Source organism: Loxodonta africana, chromosome 6, assembly GCF_030014295.1.
Source record: "Loxodonta africana isolate mLoxAfr1 chromosome 6, mLoxAfr1.hap2, whole genome shotgun sequence".
Classification (NCBI taxonomy): domain Eukaryota; kingdom Metazoa; phylum Chordata; class Mammalia; order Proboscidea; family Elephantidae; genus Loxodonta; species Loxodonta africana.
The window spans coordinates 44,874,344-44,901,382 of record NC_087347.1 but is presented as its reverse complement, the minus strand read 5'-3'; the positions used below and the strand labels follow the sequence as shown (position 1 = coordinate 44,901,382).

The 27,039-nt window shown below is 41.5% G+C and overlaps 1 protein-coding gene and 1 pseudogene across 6 annotated transcripts in view; one reads left to right on the top strand and one right to left on the bottom strand.

Moving 5' to 3' along the window:
• LOC100663859 (caspase-10-like) overlaps positions 1-22,739 on the top strand; it is a 42,901-nt gene extending 20,162 nt beyond the window's left edge. For 3 of the 6 annotated variants that reach the window (XM_023542392.2, XM_010602496.3, XM_010602495.3), the window contains exons 5-10: positions 5,186-5,280; positions 7,104-7,143; positions 9,110-9,201; positions 11,354-11,462; positions 12,024-12,531; positions 18,114-22,738. In XM_023542392.2, coding sequence (XP_023398160.1) covers positions 5,186-5,280; positions 7,104-7,143; positions 9,110-9,201; positions 11,354-11,462; positions 12,024-12,531; positions 18,114-18,270 — 1,001 coding nt within the window. In that variant the 3' untranslated portion in view covers positions 18,271-22,738. Of the gene's footprint in view, positions 1-5,185; positions 5,281-7,103; positions 7,144-9,109; positions 9,202-11,353; positions 11,463-12,023; positions 12,532-18,113 lie in introns of all 6 variants that reach the window. The other 3 variants (XM_023542406.2, XM_010602501.3, XM_023542401.2) reach the window with 3 other exon arrangements.
• Positions 2,042-2,754, bottom strand: LOC111749128 (phosphoserine aminotransferase-like; annotated as a pseudogene).
• Positions 22,740-27,039: the final 4,300 nt, after the last annotated feature.

The window sequence follows — 27,039 nt, the reverse complement described above, 5'->3', positions numbered from 1 at the left end:
GAGAGATGCTGATGAAGAGTGAGCTAATTATATCAGGTGGACACTTGAGACTGTGTTGGCATCTCCTGTCTGGAGGGGGGATGGGAGGTTAGAGAGAGTTGGAAGCTGGCAAAATTGTCACGAAAGGAGAGACTGAAAGGGCTGACTCATTAGGGGGAGAGCAAGTGGGAGTACGGAGTAAGGTGTATATAAACTTATATGTGACAGTCTGACTTGATTTGTAAACATTCACTTGAAGCTCAATAAAAGTTAATGAAAAAAAAAAAAGCTTGCAAGCAGGCATCCAAGGTACAACAGTTGGTCTCTATTTGTCTGGAGCAAGAGAAGAAGAAGGAGAGTCAGGAATAGGAGGAGGAAATGGAATGTGTGACTAATTGCCTCCATGAACAACTGCCTCCACTGCCACAAGGCCAGAACTGGATGGTGACTGCCTACCACTACTAAATATTTTTGTCACAGATTCTCTAGAAGAATCGAGATCAAAGGGAAGAAAATGTAGAACAGAAATGCAATTCTCATGGAATCCAGATTTTCTGGAGCCAAGGAGGCTAAATGAATTGCTGAAACTATTGTCATGAGATAATCTTTAAAATGTTAAACCTTAAACCCAAAATATTCCCTGAAATCATCTTAAAATCAAACAATAGTTTAGCTTAACTAGTAAAGAATGACTGTCTTGAGCATTGTGCTCTTTTAAGATCTATCTATGTGGGATCAAATTGACCACAACAACTCAAAAGATAGAAAGGAAATAATACTGAGTTTATGTTATTGGGGGAAAAACAACTTGGAAAGGAGGGTGAGAGTGGTTGCACAACTCATAAAATGTAATCAATGTTACTGAATTGTGCATGTAGGAATTGTTGAATTGGTATGTGTTCCACTGTGTATATTCAACAACAAAAATAAAATTATTTTAAAAATGTAAAAAATATGAAAAGCATTAAAAATTTATATTCTTGCTATGAAAAAAATGATATATGTTAATTATAATAAAATTCAATAGAAATTTAAATAATGAAAGCAATACAGAATGTATATTGCTTTTCCACATGACCAGCCCATTTTCCAGAGGCAACCACTGTTTGGAGGATATTCTTTTTTTTTGGTTGTTGTTTTAGTACTTTAATGTTCTTCACCTATTCAACATAAAATACTGACAATGGATGAACAAAAGTGGAAAAGACTCTTGAGCAAAGATTCTTCCGGAACTCACAGCATCACTCTGGTCAAACACAATAAAGAAAACAGTTACGTGAATAAAGGGTAAGGGAGTTTAACAGAGATTTTTAGTTTGAAGGCATTATTAAAAAACAAACAAGAAACCAACTGAACAACCTTCCCTTCTAGCTAATGAAAAGAGAATAAGAGCAGAGTACAGAACTTCTAAATCTCATTTCTCTGAAGCAGCTTATGAAAAGGGTGCAGCTATTGCTAATGTAATGCACGATGCTAAGGATTCTGATAAATTCTAAAAGTCTCTACGTGTCACCGAGAGCCACATTCCTAGAAACATAAATGCATAGAGATATAAACTATATGGTATTAAAAACAGACCTTGCTATATAAAATATAGTATGCCATTTTTATCTCTTTATGAGAGTAAGAGTATAAAGAAAGACCTACAGTTTGCCCTTTGCCTAGAAGTCCCAAATGTCACCAAATGGTCAATCTTAATGACTGCTGAACCCAGGAGACCCCACTGCTGTCATTTTGAAGAAGATCTAGACTCAGTGCCTAGTGGGTCCCACCCACTATCCATATTGTGAGTTTGTGTGTCTCCAGAAATAATTTACTGCAATTTGCATAATTCAGTCCACAGGCCAGTTTGAATACTGAGATCGAGCTAGAAAAAGTAGCAGCAAAGACAAAATAAGCTTGAATTAGTTAGAAAAGTAACAGGTAGATTTAAAAACAATGCTTCCAGTTGAAGTCGGAGGTGAAGTGGCTGTTAAATCCCACCAGCTCTGCAGAGCTCTCGATGTTTTGCTGTTGTTCTTTGAAAAAAGAATCTATATCAAGCACGTTTATTTGAGAAAAATACTGTTTGTTAATTTTTGGGGGTAGCTATTACCTCGTCATTTTGAATTTCAGACACTGATGACAAACTATACATTGGTCAGGATGTGTTCAGCACCGATGCATCTCCAAAACATTTCTCATGAAGGCTTCCAGCATCTGAACATCTTCAATGGTGACACTATTATACAGAGAGGCATGGATCCCTGCCACAGGCCTATGCCCTTTCAAGGACATCACGTTGTGTTCAAGAGCTTTACTGAGAAATCTTTTTTCTAGAGCATTATCTCCTTTAGTGTTGCCAATGTGGAATGGAATATTCATCTTGCTTCTATTCTGGGGCTCCACTGGACATACACAGAATCCTTGAGAGTTATCAATGATGTCATAAACCATTTGAGATTTGACGGAGCCAAGCTGCTCCATGACTATTGCACTGCCATAGTTCTTAATCCACTCCAGGACCAGGCCCATGACACAGATGCTGAAGCACGGCGGTGTGTTGTAAACGGAGTTGTTTCTGGCTCGCACTTTGTATTCCAGGACAGAGGGGCATTCCTAGAGAGCAAACTCCAGTAGGTCATCATGAATGATCACCACCGTGACCCCAGCAGAGTCAATGTTCTTCTGAGTACCAGCGAAAATCACACCAAATGTAGAAACACCCACTGGCTTGGATAAGAAGTTTGAGGCCATGTCACAAACCAACACTGCTGCTTTGACACCGGGTATAAAATTGAACTCCAGTCCATGCGTGGAGCCCTGGTGGTGCAGTGGTTAAGAGCTCAGGCTGCTAACCAAAAGGTTGGCAGTTCGAATCCACCAGCTGCTCCTTGGAAACCCTATGGGGCAGTTCTACTCTGGCCAGTAGAGTGGCTATGGGTTGGAATCAACTTGATAGCAACAGGTTTGGCTTTTATATATTTGTTTTTATAAAATTGAACTCCATTCCATGCACAGTCTCGTTTGTGCAGTGAAACACGTAAGAGGCCTCTGAGTTGAGCTTCCAGGTACTTGGAACCTCAAGCTTAAGCTTGGGTGGAGGATGTTTACAGTCCCAAACTTCTTAGCTTCTTCTGTGGCCTTAGCTGACCAAGCTCCTGTCACCACGTATACTGCTCATCTTCTGCTTTCAGGCCAGTCAGGATTAAGGGGATGGCACTGAACTGGCCAGACCCACATTGGAGGATATTCTTCTACACAGAAACAGTTATGTGTGTGTGTGTGTTGTTGTTAGGTGCTGACAAGTTGGTTTCAACTCATAGCCACCCTATGTATGACAGAACAAAACACTGCCAGGTCTTGTACCATCCACACAATCGTTGCTATGTTTGAGCCTATTGTTGCATCCACTGTGTCAGTCCATCTTGTTGAGGGTCTTCCTCTTTTTTGCTGATCCTGTGTTTTAACAAGCATGATGTCCTTCTCCAGGGACTGATCCCTCCTGCTGACATCTCCAAAGTACAAGGGATAAAGTCCCGTCATCCTTGCTTCTAAGGAGCATTCTGTCTGTACTTTTTCCAAGACAGATTTGTTTGTTCTTCTGGCAGTCCATGGTATATTCAATATTCTTCACCAACACCATAATTCAAAGGCATCAACTCTTCTTTGGTTTTCCTTACTCATTGTCCAGCTTTCCTATGCCTATGAGACGATTGAAAATACCATGGCTTGGGTTAGGTGCGCTGTAGTCCTCAAAGTGATATCTTTGCTTTTTAACACTTTAAAGAAGTCTTTTGCAGCAGATTTACCCAATGCAATATGTTATTTGATTTCTTGACTGCTGCTTCCAAAGGCATTGATTATGGATCCAAGTAAAGTGAAATCCTTGACAACTTCAATATTTTCTCCATTTATCGTGATGTTTCTTGTTGGTCTAGTTGTGAGGATTTTTGTTTTCTTTATGTTGATGTGTAATCCATACTGAAGGCTGTGGTCATATTTGGAGTGCTTTCCAACCTGAGAGACTCATCCATCAGCGCTGTATCAGACAATATTCTTCAGCTATTCATAAGGTTTTCTCCGGTCAATTTTTTAATCGCCAAGCCCTTCTTCCTAGTCTGTCTTAGTCTAGAAGCTTCGCTGAAACCTGTCCATCACAGGTGACCCTGCTGGTATTTGAAATATCAGCAGCATAACTTCCAGCGTCACAACAACACACAAGCCACCATAGGATGACGAACTGATAGATGATCGGTGGGTGTGTGTGTGCATATATATGCATATGTATATATATCCTTTTTTTTTTTTTTTTTTTACTAAAATAGCCCTAATCATATTCTATAACTTGCTTTTTTCCCATCTAATATATATGGCATTTTTTTCATGTATATAATGCAGATGTAACTCATTCTTACTAATGGTTTCATAGAGATCCATTTTATGGATATCACATATTTATAATCACCACTTTTGAATATATATATTTTTTTCTTTCTCTGCTTTCTCTTTTTTTGCTATTATAGTCAGATTCTGATTTTTATCTTGAGGTAATGCTTTTGGAATCTCTACTTGGCAATTTTCTGGCACATTAAGCATGATAAGTTTTTTCAAATAATTTTTATTGTGCTTTAAGTGAAAGTTTACAAATCAAGTCAGTCTCTCACACAAAAACCCATATACACCTTGCCACACACTCCCAATTACTATGGGATCCATTTACTATGGATCCTACCTCTATTCAGAAACAGCCTGCTCTCTCCCTCCACTCTCTTTTCGTGTCCTTTTTGCCAGCTTCTAAACCCCTCCACCCTCTCATCTCCCCTCCAGGCAGGAGATGCCAACCTAGTCTCAAGTGTCCACCTGATCCAAGAAGCTCACTAAGCACCATAAGTTTTGAAATAGCTAGTAGGTACATAATATTTAATGAAGTATACAGTAGCTTTAAGGAACTAATAAAAATACAAATATAAAATAACAAAAACATAAAATTAATAACAAATGAAATAAGATACAATAACAATAGGAATAATTTATAAGTAGACATTTTTGTTCTGGGTATATATGTGGTCCGCCAAAAGCAAAAAAAAAAAAAAATCAAATACCATTAAAAATCTATAGGCCCCCTTAAAATAATTTCTTTTAATGACTGCTTTTTGGTGATTGGTTATCTTGGATTGCTACTAGTCAGAAGGTGATCTTTGTTTTCCTGTGATTTTATTTCCAGTCTCCCAGTTACACAAGGAAACTGAGGCATTGCATCAAGGAGAAGAAGAGCTGCCTTTCCGTTTGGGCAATATGCAGGTCCATGGAGCCTCACAGGTAGGTTTGGTGTGCTGGTAAATGTTTAACAATGGGCTCCACCCCACCCCCTAGGAAAAAAAAGGAAAAGAAAGGAAGGAAGGAGGAAAGAAGCCCTGATTTGTGGTGTTTGCTGATTTCTATGGTGTAAATATTCCCACTGTGGCTGTCATTAGTTAGACTGAGCTGACTCCAGTATACCACTTTGAAGTGATTCTTCTGCTCTTATCTGTGGGATGCCATCAGGGCCAGATGCATGAACATGCAACCTGTACAGTGGCACAGGGCCCTGTGCTTCACTTAATGCTCTGTTGTCACCCTTTGGAAATTCTAAATAATGTATGAATAAGAGCCCCACATTTTTATCTTGTATGGAGCCTTACAAATTATGTAGCTGGTTCACTCCAGAGGGCCAGAACTGGGTTCCCTGTGGTGCCCCGCTAGGAAAGGGTGGGATGGAGGGAAGACATAGGGAAAATTTGCAGTCTGTCCCTTACAACGTGGTTATGATCTTTGCGAGACACATGGCAGTCTTCCCTGAAAACAGTCTAAAGGAGACTGAGTGTGGCCAGTCTGTGGGTCATTCATTCATTCATTTGTTCCTCTCTGACACAAAGATTTGGGGGTGTCAACAGAGGATGCACATCCTCAGGGAAAGAGAGGCAGACAGACCCTAAATCTTAGTCCTAGTCCCTGTTCCTACTGATTCCATCAGCCCAAGGGAGGAGAAAAATCAAGGAAACTTGTGGCCTGGAGATGCTATATCTTTTATGCCCTCAGTCCCAGAGGACTCACACAACTGCTTTCACAGCCAGCTGGACAAAACCAGAGCAGGATTCTAGACTCTGAAGGCTTGTGAAAAGAAAGGCAGGAAGTCTTTTGGAAAGTGAAACTGAACTTCCTTTGCATTTGTTTCCTCAGAGGTGGAGAATTCTGGTATTGGGCAGCTCTAGGAGTGAGGGTACTGTAGCTATGGCCTGGCTTGAAGACAGGTCACCCTCCTGCAGCCAGAGGCCTGGGGAGATCCAGCATGGGCAGTGTCCGCAGTGACTTGGGTGACTTGGCAGGTACACTCATAAAGTGTCCACAGTGCTGGCAACCACGCATCAAGTGGTAGGGTCAGCTCCTTCCCTGACCACCTTGGCCATGTCCCCATTGACTTTCGGTTGCAAGGCTAAGGGCAGGGGGCAGGGTGGGAAGAATGCAGAAAAGACGAGGGTACTAAAGAATTTGTATTTTGTATTTTAATTATGTAAAACATCTGTGAAGGTCCAAGTAAAAACTATAAATACAGGACACTCAGAGAAGTCTGGATTGCATCCTGATTCCCTGTTCCTTCCTCCTTCCCCCCACTGACTACGATTTTTATTAGTTTCTTGATGAATTCTTCCATTGTTACATTTGAAAAAAAAAAAAACTCCCCTTTATTACAAAAGAGGTAGCATGCTAAAATACCCTTCTTCACTTTGCTGCTTCTGAAAGATCCTGAAGATCGCTCCATCTAAGTATGTACGGTTTGTCCTCTGCATCCTGCTCCACCATCTCGGTGTACCAGAGTTTTCCAGCCACTTGCTATTGGTGGATATTACAGTTATTTCCTCTTTAGTTATTCCAAGTAATGTTGCAATGAATAAATGCCCTCGTGCATTGTTGGGCTGTGTTTTTGCTAGTGTGTCTTAGTGTACCCTCCCCTCTAGAAGGTGAGAGTTGGTTCTTTTCCTATCTCCTGCCAATGGCCTTTCCTATGGTGGGGGATTAAGTGTCCACCCTTCTTTGTGTCAAGCTGAGATTTTCACCCTTGTCCTAACTTTATGAATTTCCTGCATTTCCCATTTCTTCAACAGAAGGAGCCCTGGCAAAATGAGCATGAAAGAAGGAGTAATGGTAGGTGTTTCTAGTATACTTTTTATAACTCAGATCAGTATGGCAGGGATAGGTATATTTGATATATACCAGACAATTGGAGTTTACTTGGGAAAGGACTTACAAATTGGTGGAGAATTCATTTCTTATCCCAATTCAGGGTAAGCTGCTGGGCACCTGGGTTATACCAGGCTTTTCTTTGAGGAGATGGAGAGAGCTGGGTGGTTTCTATTGGGAAAGCCTAGAATAGCAGCATTTGGGGAATGCAGGCAGCTGCTCTCCCTCCACCCTCCAGGAGTAGGTCACCCTCTGTGGGAAGGAAAGGAGCCCTCACTGGGCTGAAACCTTCAGGCCAGCAGTGGCAGAGCAGAATGTGTGGCCTGAGGGAGCATCTTCTACAGAGTGCTGGCCTCCTGATGCTACTTGCATTTTTCAGAGAGAGAGAGAGTGAGATGAAGGGACTTGGCAATGGTGTGTTTAGTGCCGGAATCCATGGTCAGAAACCGTGACCTCAGGAAAACATTCCAGAACCTCTCACTAAACTGCTGGTGAATAAACAGGTATTTGGTGTAGTGTTTCTATGAGATGTAAAGTTTAATTACAGCCCATCCGGCCCCTCTTTTTGAAAGTTGAAGTTCAGATTCCAAGACACAGTACTTTCCTAGGAATCTCTGTAGGTCGCATGATATGACATTGATGATGATGAGAGTTACCACTTATTGAACACTGTCATATGCCAGGATTATCTCATTTGATTCTGTAACCACCTGGAGATTGGTGCTACTATTATTCCCATTTAATGATTAGGAAACTGAGATCCATGATGTCTAGTATTTTACTGAAGGCCAGTCATGCAGCTAGAAAGGAGTGGAATTGGAATTTGAACCCAGCACTCTGACTCCAGAGCCCACCCACCAAAAACCTGGTCTACTACTATGCAGCTATGTGTACTCAGACAATGGCTTTACTTCTCTGAAGAATAAGGGAGTTTCTTCCAGCTTTATAACTCTCTATCACAAAGTTTAGACCTAGCTTCCCGTGGAGCATTACCTTCTTTCCAAGTTGAGGAGAAATTTATAGGTGCTCAGTATGAATGCAAGTTGGTTTCCTTTCGGTGTGTTCTCTGTTCTGGGGAATACTGAACTTGCTTAGCCTGAGTTGAACAACATAGTTAATAATTAACTCAGACCTCAGAGGCGGTGGCAGAGCTTGCTGAACTCTACTAAAAACTTGCCGGGAGTGGGGGAAGAAAACAGTTCGCTGTTACATTTTCCTGTAACTATCCTGTGACAACTAACCCCTCACTGACTTCCCCTCTGATAGATTTTTATCTAGAGGAACCAGGGAGTTTGCAGTAACACTCTGCATCAGTGCTGTCCTCAGCCATTGCCAAAGTTATGACTAATAAACTAACCCCAGTGCCTTACAATGGTTTTTGTCCAGCCCAAATTGCATCTCCGGACCTTTTTGGTTTTTTTCTCTCTTCTTTGCTTGGTGTCTGCTCAGCCTCTGTATGTCCAGTGACAGAGAAATGCTGATTCAGCCTAACCAAGTTTTCCACCAGGAAAGCTCGAGCTGATTTATGTAATCCTAATTCCCCAGCCTATCCTCTGCCAACTACATTGTCTCCATCCCTGCTGTAATTATGTGTCAGGAGTGCCTTGAGAGAGAGAGAAAAAAAAAAATCTCCAGAATTAGATGCTATATCAGAAAATTATTAGTAAGGAAATCTAAGTGTTTTGGGTGAAAAAAAAAAAAAAAAACCCACTGCTGTCGAGTCAGTTTTAACTCACAGTGACCCCACAGGGTTTCCAAGGCTATAAATCTTTATGGAAGCAGACTGCCACATCTTTCTCCCATGGAGCCACTGGTGGTTTCGAACCACAGACATTTAGGTTTGCAACCGAGTGCTTTAACCACTGTACCAGCAGGACTCCTACGTGTTTGGGGAAAGATATTTGGAAAGTCTGAGTGCCTCTCTTTCTAGGTGACAGAGCCACAAATGGTGCACCAATCCCTGGTTCCACGGAAATGTTGAGAGCATCGGCTGATATCAGAAATGCTGCAACCAGTACAAAGGTTTGGATAGCATATTAGTTTCCTAGGGTTGCCACAACAAAATACCCTAACTGGGTGGCTTAGAAGGATAGAAATGTATTGTCTCACAGTTCTGGAAGCTGGGAGTCTGAATTCAGGGCGCAAACAGGACCTTCTCTCTTTCTGTTGACACTAAGGGATGATCCTTTCTTATCTCTTCCCACTTTGGTAACCCCAGGTATCCTCTGACATTTCTTAGCTTGTAGATTGTCTTATTTATCTAGTGCTGCTATACCAGAAATGCCACAAGTGGGTGGCTTTAATAAACAGAAATCTATTTTCTCATAGTTTAGGAGGCTAGAAGCCCAAATGCAGGGCTCCAACTCTAGGGGAAAGCTTTCTTTCTCTGTTGGCTCTGGGGGAAGGTTCTTGTCTCTTCAGCCTCTGCTTCCTGGTTCCTTGGAAATCTCTGTGTCTTGGCATCTACCTTACTCCATCTCTCCTCTGCTTGCTTGTTTAATCTCCTCTGTATCTCAAGAGTTTGACTCCAGGTACACGCCACATTAATACTGCCTGATTAACATAACAAAGACATCCATTTCTCAAACGGTTTTATAACCACAGGAAGAGAGGTTAGGATTTACAACACATATTTTGGGGGGACATAATTCAATTCATTAACATAGATGCATCTTCACATGGCCATCTTCCCCTGTCTGTCTCTCTGTGTTTCTGTTCCTTTTTTATAAGGACACCACTCAGATTAAGACTCATCCTACTTCTGTAAAACCTAATGTTAATTTAACTGATAACATCTTAAAATATTCTAATTCCAAACAGGGTCACATTCACACATACCGGGGGTTAGGACTTTAACATATCTTTTTTTGTGGGAGGAACGCAACTCAATCCATGACAGATGGTTTCTTGGGGTGCCCTAGAGTCCAGCCTTTGAGGACTCAGGGCTGTTTATGATGTGGTCCTTCCTCTCTTTGTGACTATTGCTGTCTTACTTGTCTTTTTATGTGACAATCAGAAGTGTGTTGACCTTGGACTAATAAAGCAATGGTATCAACCTTTTAGCTAGGCACATCTTTTGGATTATTTCCAGCAGAGAAGTTTCTTTTTTATTGACTGAAGTCACTTCCTTTTCTGGTTGGATCAAAGATGTACCACGTTTTCAGAGAATCATTTTAGCCACACAGATGCTTCCCTGTAGCCAACTCAGCTAAAGTGTAATTACATGCTGTTTAAATATAATTGCATGTTTTAAAATTCCGGCCATGATTATATATTATTTTTATATTCAGAATCTATGTTACAAAAGAAATTTCTCTGTTTTCAGAGGAATCAGATCACTCCAGAATCCCATCATCTAAAACAAAAAACTCACCTGTATTTTTGTTGTTTGGTTAAATCCCTGCCTGTGCCTTCTTCACGCGGCCTATTTGTTGTTTGGTTAAATCCCTGCCTGTGCCTTCTTCACGCGGCCTATTTGTTGTTTGGTTAAATCCCTGCCTGTGCCTTCTTCACGCGGCCTATCCACGCAAGAAGATGCTTCTGCGTTAACACCGGGTTTAACAAAAACCAAAACCCACTGCCGTCGAGCCGATTCCGACTCGCGGGTTTACCAGCGCTGAAATACCTGTTCTGTTTGTTAACTCTGAACTAAAATTCCCCAATTAAAGCAGGTGAATTCTGAATTTTAATTGAGACCTGGCACTCTGCCTAGGAATTAATTGGTCATTTCCAGAGCAGGACCAGGATCCTGAGAACTTCCTGCCTGTGGTACTGGGGGTGGCATTTGATTTTCAGAAGGAATGTCCAGGAAGAGCTCATGTGACCTGAAAGGATGGAAGTGGCTGATCTTTAGTGAAATGAGGTTCATCTTTTGTTTTGGGCTCTAGGACTTAAAAAGGTTCTTTGAACTTATTTCCAGGGTACAGTTTAGTAGTAAAGTGGAGAACATAGAATGATCAGGATTGCCAGTCTCTCTATATGTGACTTCAGAAATATCATGGCATGAATTTTCCAAGGGATTTAGACTAAAGTATAAAAACACAGTGTAAAAAGCTGGCATTAAAAGATACATTCTGCTATACCTCAAATTGGACCCATTGAGGTGGTGGATGAAAAACTTCTAACCCCCTAAAATGAGGATTCCCTAATAAGTGGTTCTATCTTGTTTTTCAAGGAGGCAGCTGTGTACAGGATGAATCGGAAACACAGAGGCCACTGTGTCATTGTCAACAACCACAACTTTACCTCACTGACAGCCAGACTAGGGACTCATAAAGATGCTGGTAAGAAAGTCTGTGATAGTTTATCAAACACAAGTTAGGAATCTTAAAATTGTATTTTACTTTCACATTTTCTTTCTGGAAATTTTCTCTTTTATTTAAAAGTTAGATGATATTATAAATATCATCTGAGCCTCTTTTATATCTGTGCGGTGTCACCAATCTGCTGAAGGATGACCATTTATGCTCTGTGGTTTGGTGGTGGAGGGAGGGGGCATGCTGGGTTAGCACGAGAAAACCCAGGTTCAACCTCTGGCCCCACCGCTAGCTAGGTTTGTGACTGTGGAACAGTCACTGGGCTTTAGCTTCCTCACCTGTGAAATAGGATGAAACTCTGGCCTCTGCTGACTCTCAGGATTGTTACTTTAAGGCCCCATACAATGTGACAGCACTGTGGGTACTGTAAGAAGGTGGGTTAGTTGTAAAATTTATTGTTATTATGAAAGTCATAAAATTCAAAACTCCAGGCTATTTGTTGTACAATTTTTATAAGGATTAACATTGTTTCACCCCTTTATTTCGTTTCATTTCAATTTGCCCTTGCTCTCCTTTCTTTCTTGACAGAGAGTCTGAAATGCGTGTTTCAGTGGCTTGGGTTTACAGTACGGGTATACAATAATGTGAAAAAAGTAGACCTGGAGAAGGCTCTGCAGGAATATAAGAGTCATCCAGACCACGTTGACAGGGACTGCTTCGTGTGCTGTATCCTGACCCATGGGAACCTTGGAGCTGTCTACTCCTCAGATGAGGCCCTCATTCCCATTCGGGAGATCATGTCTCAATTTACAGCCCAGCAGTGCCCTGGTCTGGCTCACAAACCCAAACTCTTTTTCATCCAAGCCTGTCAAGGTGATGAGATACAACCTTCCGTATCCATTGAAGCAGATGCTCTGAATCCTGAGAAGTTACCCTCTGCCCCCAGGCAGGTGAGCCTGCAGGACAGCATTCCTGTTGAGGCTGATTTCCTGCTTGGCTTGGCCACTGTCCCAGGCTACGTATCCTTTCGACACCCGGAGAAAGGCAGCTGGTATATTCAGTCTCTGTGTAATCATCTGAAGGACTTGGTCCCAAGGTTAGAGTTCTGAGTTGTTCTACGTATCTGTCCATCTATCTACACATCCATCCATCCATCCATCCATCCATCCATCCATCCATCCATCCATCCATCCATCCATCCATCCATCCACCCACCCACCCACCCATCCATCCATCCACCCACCCACCCATCCCTCCATCCATCTCTCTATCCATAAAACTTGTATTGAGTACAAACGTGTGCCTGACAAGGGAGAAACATGGAAAAAAGATAGCCCCTGCCCTCAAATTGCTCACAATCTAGAGTGGTAGACAAACAAGTAGATGGAGACAAGCATGCCAGGTGGTGAATACACATTATAATGCATAGGGTATTATGGAAACATGTAGTATGAGACTGGATCAAGGGAGACTTCTCAATATGACAAATAGATATTAAGAAATGTAGTAGGAAGAAAGATGTGTTGGGCAGAAGAAAGCATGAACAAAAGCATGGGACCTCTTATTTATTCTTTCATTCACTCATCACTTGGTCATAGTTACTGAATGCCTACTAAGTGCCACCTTTGGCTTTCCTGACCTTATATTATCATTGGTCTCTTGCCACTGCCCTGACAAGTTCCCTTCTGTGTCTACCACTTGCTCCTTACCTGGTCCCCTGAAAAATGGGCCTTCATTGCATTTCTTCCCTGGATCAGTTCTCTGCTCTCTCTCTCTCTTTAGGCCCTCTTGGCAGCTTCAGCTGCACGTAACAGACACTGGCACCTCCATGAAAATGTCTCCCAAATTGCCATCTCTGGGCCACTTACCTCTGAGCTCCTGGACAGTAGGAACCCTGTTTATTTCAACTTTGCATCCACAACACCTGATGTCCCATTGCCATTGAGTCAATTTTAACTCATAGCAACCTTATAGGGAGAGCTGCCCCATAGAGTTTCCAAGGAGCACCTGATGGATTAGAATTGTTGACCTTTTGGTTAGCAGCTGTAGCACTTAACCACTATGCCACGAGGGTTTTTCAAAACACCTGATATAGTGAATGATATTTGGTTGGGCTTGATAAAATATTTGCTGCACAGATGAAAGTCTTCATTCTTCACATCAGTCCCACACATTTCTCACTGTCTGCCCCATCCCACCTCTCTGTGGCCCTTGAACCTCACCTTCAGCATGCCCAGACCTGAGTTCATCTTCCTAGCACTTTCAAGGGGCTCTTACTCCTGAGTCCCCCTTTCTAGGAATGACCACAATGCTTTTCTGGGAATTCAAGATTGAAGACTTGAGCCACCTTTGCTTTTCCTTCTTCTTTACCACCTACTCATCCCTACCATAGCCATCAATGACCCATGTCCCATGACTTCATGGACAAGGATGTATTTATAAATGGCCTACTATGTGCCTACTGTTTACTAGGCATTGAGCTGGGGGCTGGAAGTTTAGTTGTGAACAAGAGAAATACAATCTCCTTTCCATAGAGTCCAACTTAATGACGTGGATGGAGTCAAGCATTTGGGACCTTCATTTGCTGATGTGGCACAACTCAAAATGCGAAGAAACAACTGCAAACATCCATTAATAGTCAGAATACAGAATGTATGAAGTATGAATCTAGGGAAACTGGAAATCGTGAAAAATGAAATGAAACACATAAACCAATATCCTAGGCATTAGTGAGCTGAAATGGACTGGTATTGGCCATTTTGAATCAGACAGTCCTATGGTCTGCTATGCCGGGAATGACAATTTGAAGAGGAATGGCATTGCATTCATTGTCAAGAAGAACATTTCAAGATCTACCCTGAAGTACAACACTGTCAGTGATAGGATAATATCCGTACACCTACAAGGGAGACCAGTTAATACAACTATTATTCAAATTTACACACCAACCACAAAGGCCAAAGATGAAGAAATTGAAGATTTTTATCAGCTTCTGCAGTTTAAAATTGATTGAACATGCAATCAGTATGCATCAATAATTACTGGTGATTGGAATGAGAAAGTTGGAAACAAAGAAGGATTGGCAGTTGGAAAATTTGGCCTTGGTGATAAAAACGGTGCCGGAGATCACATGATAGAATTTTGCAAGACCACCAACTTCTTCAATGCAAATACCTTTTTTACCAACATAAATGGCGACTATACACATGGGCCCCGCCAGATGGAATACATAGGAATCAAATCGACTACATCTGTGAGAAGAGACAATGGAAAAGCTCAATATCATCAGAACAACATCAGGGGCCAACTGTGGAACAAATCCTCAATTGCTCATATGCAAGTTCAAGGTGAAACTGAAGAAAATTAGAACAAGTGGACTAGAGCCAAAGTACGACCTTGAGTATATCGCACCTGAATTTAGAGACCATCTCAAGAATAGATGTGATACGTTAAACACCAGTGATCAAAGGCCAGACGAGTTGTGGAATGACATCAAGGACATCATACATGAAGAAAGCAAGAGATCATTTAAAAAAGAAAAGAAAGAAAAGACCAAAGTGGATGTCATGAGAGGCTCTGAAACTCGCTCTTGAATGTTGAGCAACTAAAGCAAAAGGAAGAAACGATGAAGTAAAAGAACTGAACAGAAGATTTCGAAGGGCGTCTCGAGAAGACAAAGTGTTATAATGACATGTGCAGAGAACTGGAGATAGAAAACCAAAAGGGAAGAACACGCTTGGCATTTCTCAAACTGAAAGAACTGAAGAAAAAATTCAAGGCCTGAGCTGCAATAGTGAAGGAGTCTATGGGGAAAATGTTAAACGATGCAGGAAGCGTCAAAAGAAGATGGAAGGAATACACAGAGTCATTATACCAAAAAGAGCTGATCAACGTTCAACCATTTCAAGAGGCAGCATATGATCAGGAACTGATGGTACTGAAAGAAGAAGTCCAAGCTGCACTGAAGGCATTGGTGAAAAACAAGGCTTCAGGAATGGATGGAATATCAATTAAGATGTTTCAACAAAAGGATGCAGTGCTGGAAGTGCCCACTCCTCTATGCCAAGAAATTTGGAAGATAGCTACCTGGTCAACTGACTGGAGGAGATCCATATTTATCCATATTCCCAAGAAAGGTGATCCAACCGAATGCGGAAATTATAGAACAATATCGTTAATATCACACGCAAGCAAAATTTTGCTGAAGATCCTTTGAAAGCAGCTGCAGCAGTATATCAACAGGGAACTGCCAGAAATTCAGGCCAGATTCAGAAGAGGATGTGGATACAGCAATATCATTGCTGATGTCAGATGGATCCTGACTGAAAGCAGAGAATACCAGAAGGATGTTTACCTGTGTTTTATTGACTATGCAAAGGCATTCAACTATGTGGAGCATAACAAATTATGGATAACATTGCAAAGAATGGGAATTCCAGAAGACTTAATTGTGCTCATGAGGAACCTTTACATAGATCAAGAGGCAGTTGTTCAGATAGAACAAGGGAGTACTGTGTAGTTTAAAATCAGGAAAGGTGCGTGTCAGGGTTGTATCCTTTCACCATACCTATTTATATGCTGAACAAATAACCTGAGAAGCTGGACTATATGAAGAAGAATGAGGCATCAAGATTCATTAACAACCTGTGTTATGCAGATGACACAATCTTGTTTGCTGACAGCGAAGAGGACTTGAAGCACTTACTAATGAAGATCAAAGACTACAGTCGTCAGTATGGATTGCACCTCAACATAAAGAAAACAAAAATCCTCACAACTGGACCAATAAGCAACATCATGATAATCAGAGAAAGGATTGAAGTTGTCAAGGATTTCATTTTACTTGGATCCACAATCAACACCCATGGAAACAGCAGTCAAGAAATCAAAAGACACATTGCGTTAGGCAAATTTGCTGTAAAGGACCTCTTTGAAGTGTTGAAAAGCCACGATGTCACTTTGAAGACTAAGGTGCACCTGACCCAAGCCATGGTATTTTCAATCACATCATATGCATGTGAAACCTGGACAATGAATAAGGAAGAATTGATGCCTTTGAATTGTGGTGTTGGCAAAAGATGTTGAATATACCATGGACTGCCAAAAGAACAAACCTATTGTGGAAGAAGTACAATGAGAATGCTCTTCAGAAGCAAGGATGACGAGACTGCATCTTACATACTTTAGACATGTTGTCAGGAGGGATCAGTCCCTGGAGAAGGACATCATGCCTGTTAAAGTACAGGGTCAGGGGAAAAGAGGAAGACCGTCAATGAGATGGATTGACACAGTGGCTGCAAGAATGGGCTTAAGCATAACAATTGTGACCATGGCCCAGGACCAGGCAGTTTTAAACCTGTGGTACATAGGACTGCTATGAGTAAGAACTGACTCGATGGCACCTAACATCAACAACAACAACTCCATGAAGCTTACAGTTCAGTCAGAGGAAGTAAATGTAAGGAATATTTAAGTCAATAAGGTAACTTCCGGTAGTGATACCTGTTGTGAACAAAGCAAAGCAAGGTAGTGTTATAGAAGGTGTGGCAGGAAGGCTACTTGAGGATTCTTGTGGAGGTGATATTTCAGAGGGGACTGAATGATGAGGAGGAATCAGCTACAGGGATATTTGGGGACAAAGAGAACAGCTAGTAGAAAACAGGATGAAGGGACTGAGAACCAGGAAGGGTCTGCAACCTCTTGTGAAAAATAATAGCGATGATGATGAGAAGGATAGAAGTAATAGTAATAATGCTAAAAATGTTGGTTGATAGTATATGGCAACCAGTGTTCTAAGTGCTTTACTTGAGTCACCTCATTTATTTCTCACAGCAGTCCCTGAGATGGGGACTGTTGTAGTCCCCATTTTAGAGCTGAGAGAACTGAGGCACAGAAGAAGAATAACCTGCCCAAGACACACAATTAGTGAATGACGGAGCCGGGATTCACACTTGAGTTTTGCCTCCAGAACGTGTGTTTTGCTCCCAGTGATTTGTGTTGCCCTCTCACAGAACGTTCTGGTAAATATGACACATCCTCCAAGCTGAGGCTCAGCTGGAACCTCTTCAATGGGAACTTCTCTTATCCTCCCTCCTGAGACGGCAGGGACTGTCTTTTTTTCTCTTTATCTCCCTTGCCAGGTCCTCTTCTGAACTCGTAATGGAACTTTGATGTACTTTTCATATGTGTTGAATCACATTGTGCCTTGTATTGTGAATATTATGTATACACCGTCCTTGCTTAAATGTTTCATCTCTACGTTCTAAGTGTTTCTGTTCATGAATTGTATCATATTTATCTTTGTAACCCTCCCAGTGCCAAGATTAGGGAAGGTATTATTAGTAGTAGTTTCTTTGTCTCTTTCTGTCTACCACCTCCCTACCTACCCATCTATTAACTTGAAGGAAGAAATGGAAGACAATTATAGGCAAAATCCTTTATGGATCAAGTGTTTTAAAATACGAGGTGTGATTATTATAATGTTTTTAATCAATGAATGTAGCACTGAAAAAATGTTATATAATTTAGTCTTTCAGTTTCAATTTCAAAAGAAGCTTTTCTCTGTTTTGGCAAGATTTCCATAAGACTCTTGGCAAGTTAGAACAGGAGGGAGCCACAAGGTACAGGCATGTGGTTTCTGTCTCCTGATAGAAAATATTTTTTCTTCTCTGCCTGCAGACATGAAGACATCTTATCTATCCTCACTGCTGTCAACAATGATGTGAGCCGGCAAGCAGACAAAGATGGGACAAAGAAACAGATGCCCCAGCCAGCTTTCACACTACGGAAAAAACTAGTATTTCCTGTGCCTCAGGAAGCATTTTCCTTACAGTAGAGTTTTCATGGATCCTTTGACTTGAAATGAACCTCGGATATCTCCTCCAATCCCACCCAGCATAGGCACTGATGACGAATGATGAGCTGGTCTCTGCCTGTCATTCTAGTAATAGGAAATGTCTTGTTTTCCAACACAGCCAATATATATATATATTTTTTTCTTTTTGCAAATCTGAACTTTGGATAACTTTCCTTATTGAAGACTTGAGTTATAGTCTTGGTTTTAGTTGTGCACTCAGAAGAGGGTCACTGTACTATTCTGGGCTTGGTTTGTTCGTCTGTGAAATTAAATGTGGGACCAGGTAGACTTTAAGAGTCCTTCTGGTTCTGAAAACTGCTATGACTGACTGTGTCAAGTCCCCAAGATGGGAAAGAGGGATCCGCAGGGACTGAGGCTGTTCACAAGGATCGTTGTTCTCTCCTCTTATCCAGAGGGGCATCTGGCTATTCCTTGTGGCACAGGTGGCTGCATATGGAAGCCTTGATAGTCTTTACATTAAGGTTTTGAACATTTTATGTGCTTGATTTTTTTTTGGTTTTATTTTCAAGAGGAACTTTTCCTTTTAATTTCTGGAACAGTATGTTGAATTCTTGGAGGCTAGACCTGAGAGGGAGATTGAAAGTCCTGTGGTTAAGACCTTCAGTTCTGATGAAGAAGCCAAGGCCTGGGGAGGTGAGGCAACTTGCTCACGGTGCTCCAGCCACTTGTTGTTTACAGGATTTCATTTTCCTCCCAAGTGAACTGGAATATCACAGGACAACATTCCCTTGGATATGCAGGTGGTCATGGAAGATGTCAGAGAACAAAGAAAAATAACTCAGAATTGCCTGGCTTTATTTATGTGGAAGCCAAATTTATTTAGTGAATTTACTATGAGAAATATGCATAAGAATCCCATTTTTAATTTAACTGATAATTACGTGGATTTAAATGTAGCTTACTCAGGCAGTGAGTCTAATACATATACCAGCCTGATCTTCCTAAGCCATTGTTCACACAACTCAAGGCTACCAGCTCTTGGTCATAGTCTTAGTCCAACTGGATATTCAAAAATTTGCTTCCAAAATCACATGGAGTTCTTTGGCTTCTTTATAGCCTTTCTCGTAAGGGAAGGATGATGTGATATTATAGAAAGAGCAAAGGATCTTGAGATAGGGAAGCCTTGGATTTCTGTTTCCCTGTGACTCCCTTGCACTGGACACTAAATTGACCCTAGCTATTTGAGCCTTATCTGAAAAGTAGAGGAAATATCTGTCGGGAGGATAAGGAGAATGTGTTTATGTGTATCCATGTAAAACTAGTTTTGGTGAGGCACATGTAAGGCATTTATGTGGCAGAGTCTTCTGGTAGTAACCTAAATGGAATTTGCAGGTTTGAGTTCCTTTGTGTCTAATTCCAGGTGACTGTATTAGTAGTGGAGCCCCTGGGGGGTGCAAATGGTTAAAGTGCTCGGCTGGTAACTGAAAGGTTAGAGATTAATCTACCCAGAGGTACCTTGGAAGAAAGTCCTGGGTATCTACTGAAAAATCAGCCATTGAAAACCCTACGGAGCACATTTCTACTCTGACACACACAGGGTCACCATGTGTTGGAATCAACTCGATGAGTATTTTTTTTTTTTTTTAATTTTTGGATGAAGGTTTACAGAACAAACTAGCTTCTCATTAAACAATTAGTACACATATTGCTTTGTGACACTGGTTACCAACTTCACGATGTGTCAACACTCTCCTAGTGGTTTTTTATTAGAAGCAAAGCAACACTAGCAATACTCATAACACCCTCTGAGTGAGGAGCTGCTCCTTCCTTCACAGGCTCATAGTCAAGGTAGCCAGCTTGGCTTCTGAGTTCAGTTGAACAAAACACTGTTGATGAAAATCTCCTTCATGAGAAACATTTGCGGCTTGATGTAAAACTCCTCTGATCTATTTCACATTTATGTTTTGTTGGAACTTAGTACTTCAGAAGGTCAAATTCTAGAACCAGGAAACTTAATATAGGCTTCCCCCCCGCCCCAAGAAGCCTCCGGCAAGCACTTTAGGTGCCACTGAACATTTATGCCTGTGAGTCATAGGTGTACACAGACACCAGGAGTTCAATAGTCCATGACTCATTTCTCCTAAACAGGGTGTGTACACACTGGTTAGACTGTGCCCTTACAGACCTTATAAAACATTATACGTGTTTGTATTTATGTGTGTGAGTGTGTATGTGTGTGTGAATTTAGAGTCTGGGAACACCAGGATGTGGTTTGGTCACAGCTATTTGGCAGTGAACCACTGTTCTATAAGCAACTATTCTAGAAGCAACTGTTTATAGAAGCAATAGCCACTGACTGGCCAGTCATTTATGAAAAAAATGAGCAGATTGTGTTAGGTTTCCTTATATCTCACTTAGTTTTGCCCAATCTATAAGAGCCGTAGTTCTGTTTTTTTTTTAACGTTTGACTGTTGTCAAATAAAATGAAGTACATGAAAACACTCGATAAAGTATTATGTGAATATTATAGTTATTTAATACTGATACTACTAATGTTTACTAATATCAGAATTATTAGTCACCGGAGTACCTTACTGGCCTCTGCTTCAGGGACTCACAATGGCAGTGGGCATGTCTGATATCATGGGCTTATCCTTGGCAATACATTAGATTCTGCCAATGCTCAGGTAATGCTGAACATATAAACAACAGGTACATGGGTGCTGGCCTATGAGCACAGACACTGATTAGTATAACACAATGGTGAATGCTGCTGACCAGAAGGCCTTTATCAATGATGAACTCTGAGGTAAATCAGTTTACCACATTTTGCAGGTTCTTGTGCCAGGAAGGACCCACAAAATCTTCTAGATCAGACACTTTCTGAACCATCTAGTCAAGTTGTTCTCAACATGGATGTCTTGGATCCTGAGGTGTTTGTGGATTAATTCTCAGGGCCTTTGACTTGTCCACCCTAATTTTTAAATATTGTAATTCCCTTTTGGTGATAATCTTTAAAAATTAATATGAGTGCATCCTGGCTATTCTAGATGACGGCTTCATATTTGAGCACTGCCATACAATTTCAGTACCCACATTGTGGGACCCACAGAAATTCATGAGCTTTACACTGAACTTTTTATTGTAGCATGGATGGTATCTGTGGCTCAAAGGCCTGAAATTTATTGCCAAGTGCCAGTGATTATTTGAAACCTGCTCCAATCCATCCTCAGCCCCTGGCAGACTCCTACTCCACTATCCTGTACCTGGGCTTAACAGTTCTAGGGTAGGAACCTACAGCCACACATGGCGTCATGGATTTGGGAGCTGGAGAGGACTCCGGTGGTCCTGTGGTTCAGCCCTCAGAATGTTAAGCGATTTGCCAGTCTCAAAGCTGTTAGTGGAAGAGGAGCCTGTATCTCCTAATTTGCAATCCTGTGCCCCCAAGCCATCCAGTTTCATTTTGGTATAGCTTTAATTGCTCTTTTTTCTGTTGAACTTAGAACCTGTTGCCTCCTTAGAACCACTGATTTTCATCCTAAACTCTGGAGTCATACAAAACAAGTGTAGCTGCCCTCTGGTGAGGTATATTGTTTGTAACAAGTCATTTAAAAATTCTTTTTTTTCTGGTAGGGCTTGGGTTTTGACAGAAGCCTGTAGTTTGCTGTTAAGAATGTGGTGAGAATGTAGCAATACAATCTTAGCTTTGAACAGAAGCTAAATACCTGAAAATGGAACCCTTTTAAAAAATGTAGTAGGGGAAGTTCCCTGTTTAAATAAAGACCCATTTGGCAATGCAAACAATTACCTAACATTACTATTTTGCAAATTCGAATTTTTAAAAGAGAGTTCTTCTATAAAAAAATTTAAAAATTGTATCCATTTTTACTTTTTAAATACAATTTTGAATAGGTAATGTCTTGGAGTCCTGGTGGCATAGTGGTTAAGAAGTAGGCTGCTAAGCAAAAAGTCGGCAGTTTGAATCCACCAATTGCTCCTTGGAGACCCTATGGGGCAGTTCTTCTCTGTCCTGTAGGGTGACTGTGAGTCAGAATCGACTCAATGGCAACAGGATTGGTTTTTTTGGTTTTCAGGTAATGTCTTTACATTATTCAAAGATAAAAAAATATTAAAAAGTATACAAGAAAAGTCTTGCCTTCATCTTTGTTCACTGTAATATTCAGTCATCTTTCATCCCATAAATAACTCCAGAGTTTCTTAGTGTAAATGGGAATACAGGTATATTTATATGTATAAATATATGTACATAGATATGTGTATATATGTATTTAAACAGATATTTCTTGATGCAAAGTATATATACTGTGAAACTCATCTCTCTTTTAGATGATTTTGTGAGATGCTTAGGCAATGCTGACACAATTCTAGAATGGAAATAACTTTATGAGTTTTGTGGACTGGGTACTTGTAAATAGTAGGAATTGACTTACCAAAAAATAAAAGAATTTTTTTCCTTTACTTTTGAGTAAATGTCCTTGATTTTATATAATACACTTTTTCAGAGTACATACTAATATATGCCCAGTGTGGGCTATTTGTGAAATAAAAAAACACATATAGAAGAAAACCCAGAACCCCAAGTATTCATTCATAATTCCATTTTGATATATGTATCTTCCCATTATTTCACTTCATCTCCGACCTCCCGCACGTAAGTTTATCCTACACGTCCCTCCAATCATGCATTCAGTAAATGTTGTCATCCACAATATGTGTACCTCCACCCAAGACTTAGTTTCAAGCATGCTTTTCTCTGATAACTACCTCCTATCGTTCCATCTCACTTCCTCTAAGTTCCTCACTCCAACACTCTTCAGGGCCACTTGGGCATCTAGTTAGTCCATTGGCCCTATCTTTCATCTCTCTACCATCAATACCCCCCATGAACTCATGCCCTCTTTACCTAGGTTAGGGTCCATGTGTCATTGTTAAACACAGTGTCTTACACCTGCCCTTTAACACCCTTGCCTTTCCCTTAGTTGTGCTCATTTGCCAGAAAGTAAATTCTGGTTAATCCCATAAACCAAGCCCATTGCCATTGAGTTGATTCCAACTCATAGTAACCCTAAAGGACAGAGTATAACTGCCCCATAGGGTTTCCAAGGAGTGGCTGGTGGATTTGAACTGCCACCAAGGATCCAGATAATCCCATATCTGTACTTATTCCAAGTCTGAACTGGAATTCCTGAATGTGGCTGGTGTAAAAGCACACAAGGTTGCAGACTAGTCTTGTTTGAAACCATTGACCACAAACTTCAAATAGGTGGTCCCAGCAATAGTATGACATTTCCTTAGTTATGTCACTGTCTCGCTCTCTCAGACTGTTTTACACTTTTTCTTGTCTCCTCAGACGTCTGTCACCCTCCACTCTTCTCACTTTCATTTGATGGCCTCACTCACTTCACTAAGAAAATTAAGTAATCAGAAGAGACTTCCACCTTCCACCACCACATCTACTGACCCACCTGCATCTTGACTCTTAATCCCTGTTTTCTCTCCTGGTAGCAATGGATGAAGAGTCCCTGGGTAGTGCAACTGATTAAGTGCTAGACTACTAACTGAAAGATTGGAGGTTCAAACCCACCCAGGAGTGCCTTGGAAGACAAGCCTCCCGTGAGTGGCCAGCTAAGATGTTCCACTGATCTCATCCCTTCTGGAGCAAGAGAGAATGAATTAGTCCAAAGGACTAATGGACCACATCTACCATGGCCTCCACCAGACTGAGCTCAGTACAACTAGATGGTGCCTGGCTACTACCACAGACTGCTCTGACAGGATCACAATAAAGGGTCCTGGACAGAGCTGGAAAAAAATGTAGAACAAAATGCTAACTCACAAAAACAAAAACAACAAAAAACAGACTTACTGGCCTTACAGAGACTGGAGAAACCCTGAGAGTATGGCCCCTGGACACCCTTTTAGCTCAGTAATGAAGCCACTTCTGAGGTTCACCCTTCAGCCAAAGATTAGACAGGCCCATAAAACAAAACGAGACTAAAGGGGTACACCAGCCCAGGGGCAAGGACTAGAAGGCAGGAGGGGACAGGAAAGCTGGCAATAGGGAACCAAGATCGAGAAAGGAGAGTGTTGACATGTCATGGGGTCGTTAACTAATGCCATAAAACAATATGAGTACTACGTGTTTAATGAGGAACTAGTTTGTTCTGTAAACCTTCATCTAAAGTAAATTAAAAAAAAAAAGGGAGGCCTCATGATCTTCTTCTGAAAGGTCACAGCCTTGAAAACCCTATGAAGTGAAGTTCTACTCTGCATAACATGTGATTGGTATGAGTTGGAATTGATTTGATGGCAACTAACAATAATAACAGCAATGGGTGAGCCATCTGTGCTACTCTGTAACGCCTGTGTCTCCCATTGTGCCCAGGACAGTCCCCAATGCCCTCCTGCTTACCCAAGGACATGACTCGAGCAGTCTACTGCTTTATCAACTTCTCCCTCTTTACAGATCAATTCCCTCTGCATAAAAACATACTGGAATGTCTCTTTTCTGAAAAATAAAATGAAATCCCCCAAATGCCTGTCTTCTGTCAGGTGCCCAGAAGCAGACCCTGAGATAAAGATTTTTGTTCAGGAATTGCTCTCAGGAGAAACCTGTAGGGTAGGGAAGTAGAACAGGAAGGGGGAGAAGCCAGGCAAGAGGATCTAAAAATGTTATCTTGCTGACCCAGGGGGAAGTGAAAATTACACCGCAGAGCTGGACCCAACTGAAGACAAGGGAGCAGGATTTCATACTCCCTCAGCCCTCTGTCCTTGACTAAGGGCTGCTCCAGGTGGGTGGACTTAAACTTCCAGGTAGTTCCTGTGGTCTGAAGCAAGGGGTGCGTAAGGAGGGTGTTGAAAGGGGATCTGAAGAGATCAGTGTGATGCACTGACAGTCCATTCCTCTGCACCCCACATCATAGCTCATCTCCCCCCTTGCTACCTATCCTCAGGCCTGCACCCAACAATTTCAAGACCTGGTGCAAGAGTAAAACTGGAGGCCCACGCACCATATGTACAACTACAAATAATCCAGCAAACTGTTAAAGACAACATATTTTATTCTCTTACTGCCTCTCTTCTGCCAAAAGTGAAGAGGACTTGAAGCACTTACGGATGAAAATCAAAGGCTACAGCCTTCAGTATGGATTACAATTCCACATAAAGAAAAAAAATCCTCACAACTGGACCAATAAGCAACATCATGAAAAACGGAGAAAATATTGAAGTCGTCAAGTTATTTCCTTTTACTTGGATCCACAATCAATGCCCATGGAAGCAATGGAAGCAGTAGTCAGGAAATCAAATGACAGATTGCACTGGGTAAGTCTGCTGCAAAAGACCTCTTTAAAGGTTAAAAAGCCAAGATGTCACTTTGAGGAGTGAGGTGTGCCTGACCCAAGATGCAGTAATTTCAATCCCTTATATGTATGCTAAAGCTGGACAATGAATAAGAAAGACTGAAGAAGAATTGTTGCCTTTGAATTATGGTATTGGTGAAGAATATTAATATACCATGGGTTGCCAGAAGAACGAACAAATCTATCTTGGAAGAAGTACAGCCAGAATGCTCCATAGAAGAGAGGATTGTAAGACTTCATCTCATGTACTTGGGACATGTGATCAGGAGGGACCAGTCCCTGGATAAGAACATCGGTGAAAAAGAGGAAGGCCCTCAAAGAGATGGATCAACACGATGGATACGACAATGGGCTCAAGCACAGCAACATTTGCGAGGATGGCACAGGACTGGGTCACTGAGTTTTATTCTGGGTCACTGAGTCAAAACTGACTTGATAGCACCTAACAACAACAATGCTGCCTCTATACCTTCATAATGACTTAGAAGGCCAGGTTAGAATTTGTCGAGAATGCTTGTCCCTGACCCACTGGCTGTCTCTAGTCCATAGACTGCCTTCTTCTCTTCCCACCTCCAGCTCCTTCCATCACACAAAGGGCCTAATGTAGCCCCGTCTCCAAGCTGCATCCACCAACCTCTAGCCCCACCAGCAGCTGTCCTTCATTTGCCCTTTGGGTACTGAAGTGTGAGTACCAGTGGAGTGTCCATTCTCAGGAAGAGAGGCTGAGAAGATGCCTGTGCAAGTCTGAGAGTTGGGTTTGGACAGATTAGGGAGGCAATTTTGGGTTCTGAGTATCCCCAGTGTGGTCCAGACATTAGGAGGGTGGCACGGGCTCCAAGAGGGCATGGCACCTAGGCCCTGCAGATTCCTATCCTCATAGAAAGGGACATGGCTGCAGAAGGATAAGAACAAGGCCTCCAAACACAGGACTAAGGGCAGGGGCCCTTCTTGCCCAGGTCCAGGTGTGGTAGTTGCCACCTTAGTCCAGGTCACTGTAAGCTATTATCATCCCTTACTTGGACACTACAGTATTCGTTTGTCTACATTTCCTTTTTCCACTCTAGCTACCTCTCCACAGAACTTTGTTCTTCACATGGCAGTAGAAGCACCAGCCTAAACTGAAAATTAGATGATGTTACTCTTCTTCTTTCAACCTTCCAAAGAATTTTTATCAAATATGCAGTAAAATCTAAAGTCCTTACTATTACCTTCAAGGTCCTACAGGATCTGGCTCCCGGCTGCCTCTCCCACACCATTTCCTCCCCCATCTCACCTTACCCAGTGCTCCAGCTTTTCTCTTTTTTTGAACCTACCTTGTATATTCCCATCTTCCTTCTTTTGCACTTTGTTTTCTCTTCCTTTATATGGCTGACTTCCTTAATTTATGTTTATGATCAAATGTTAC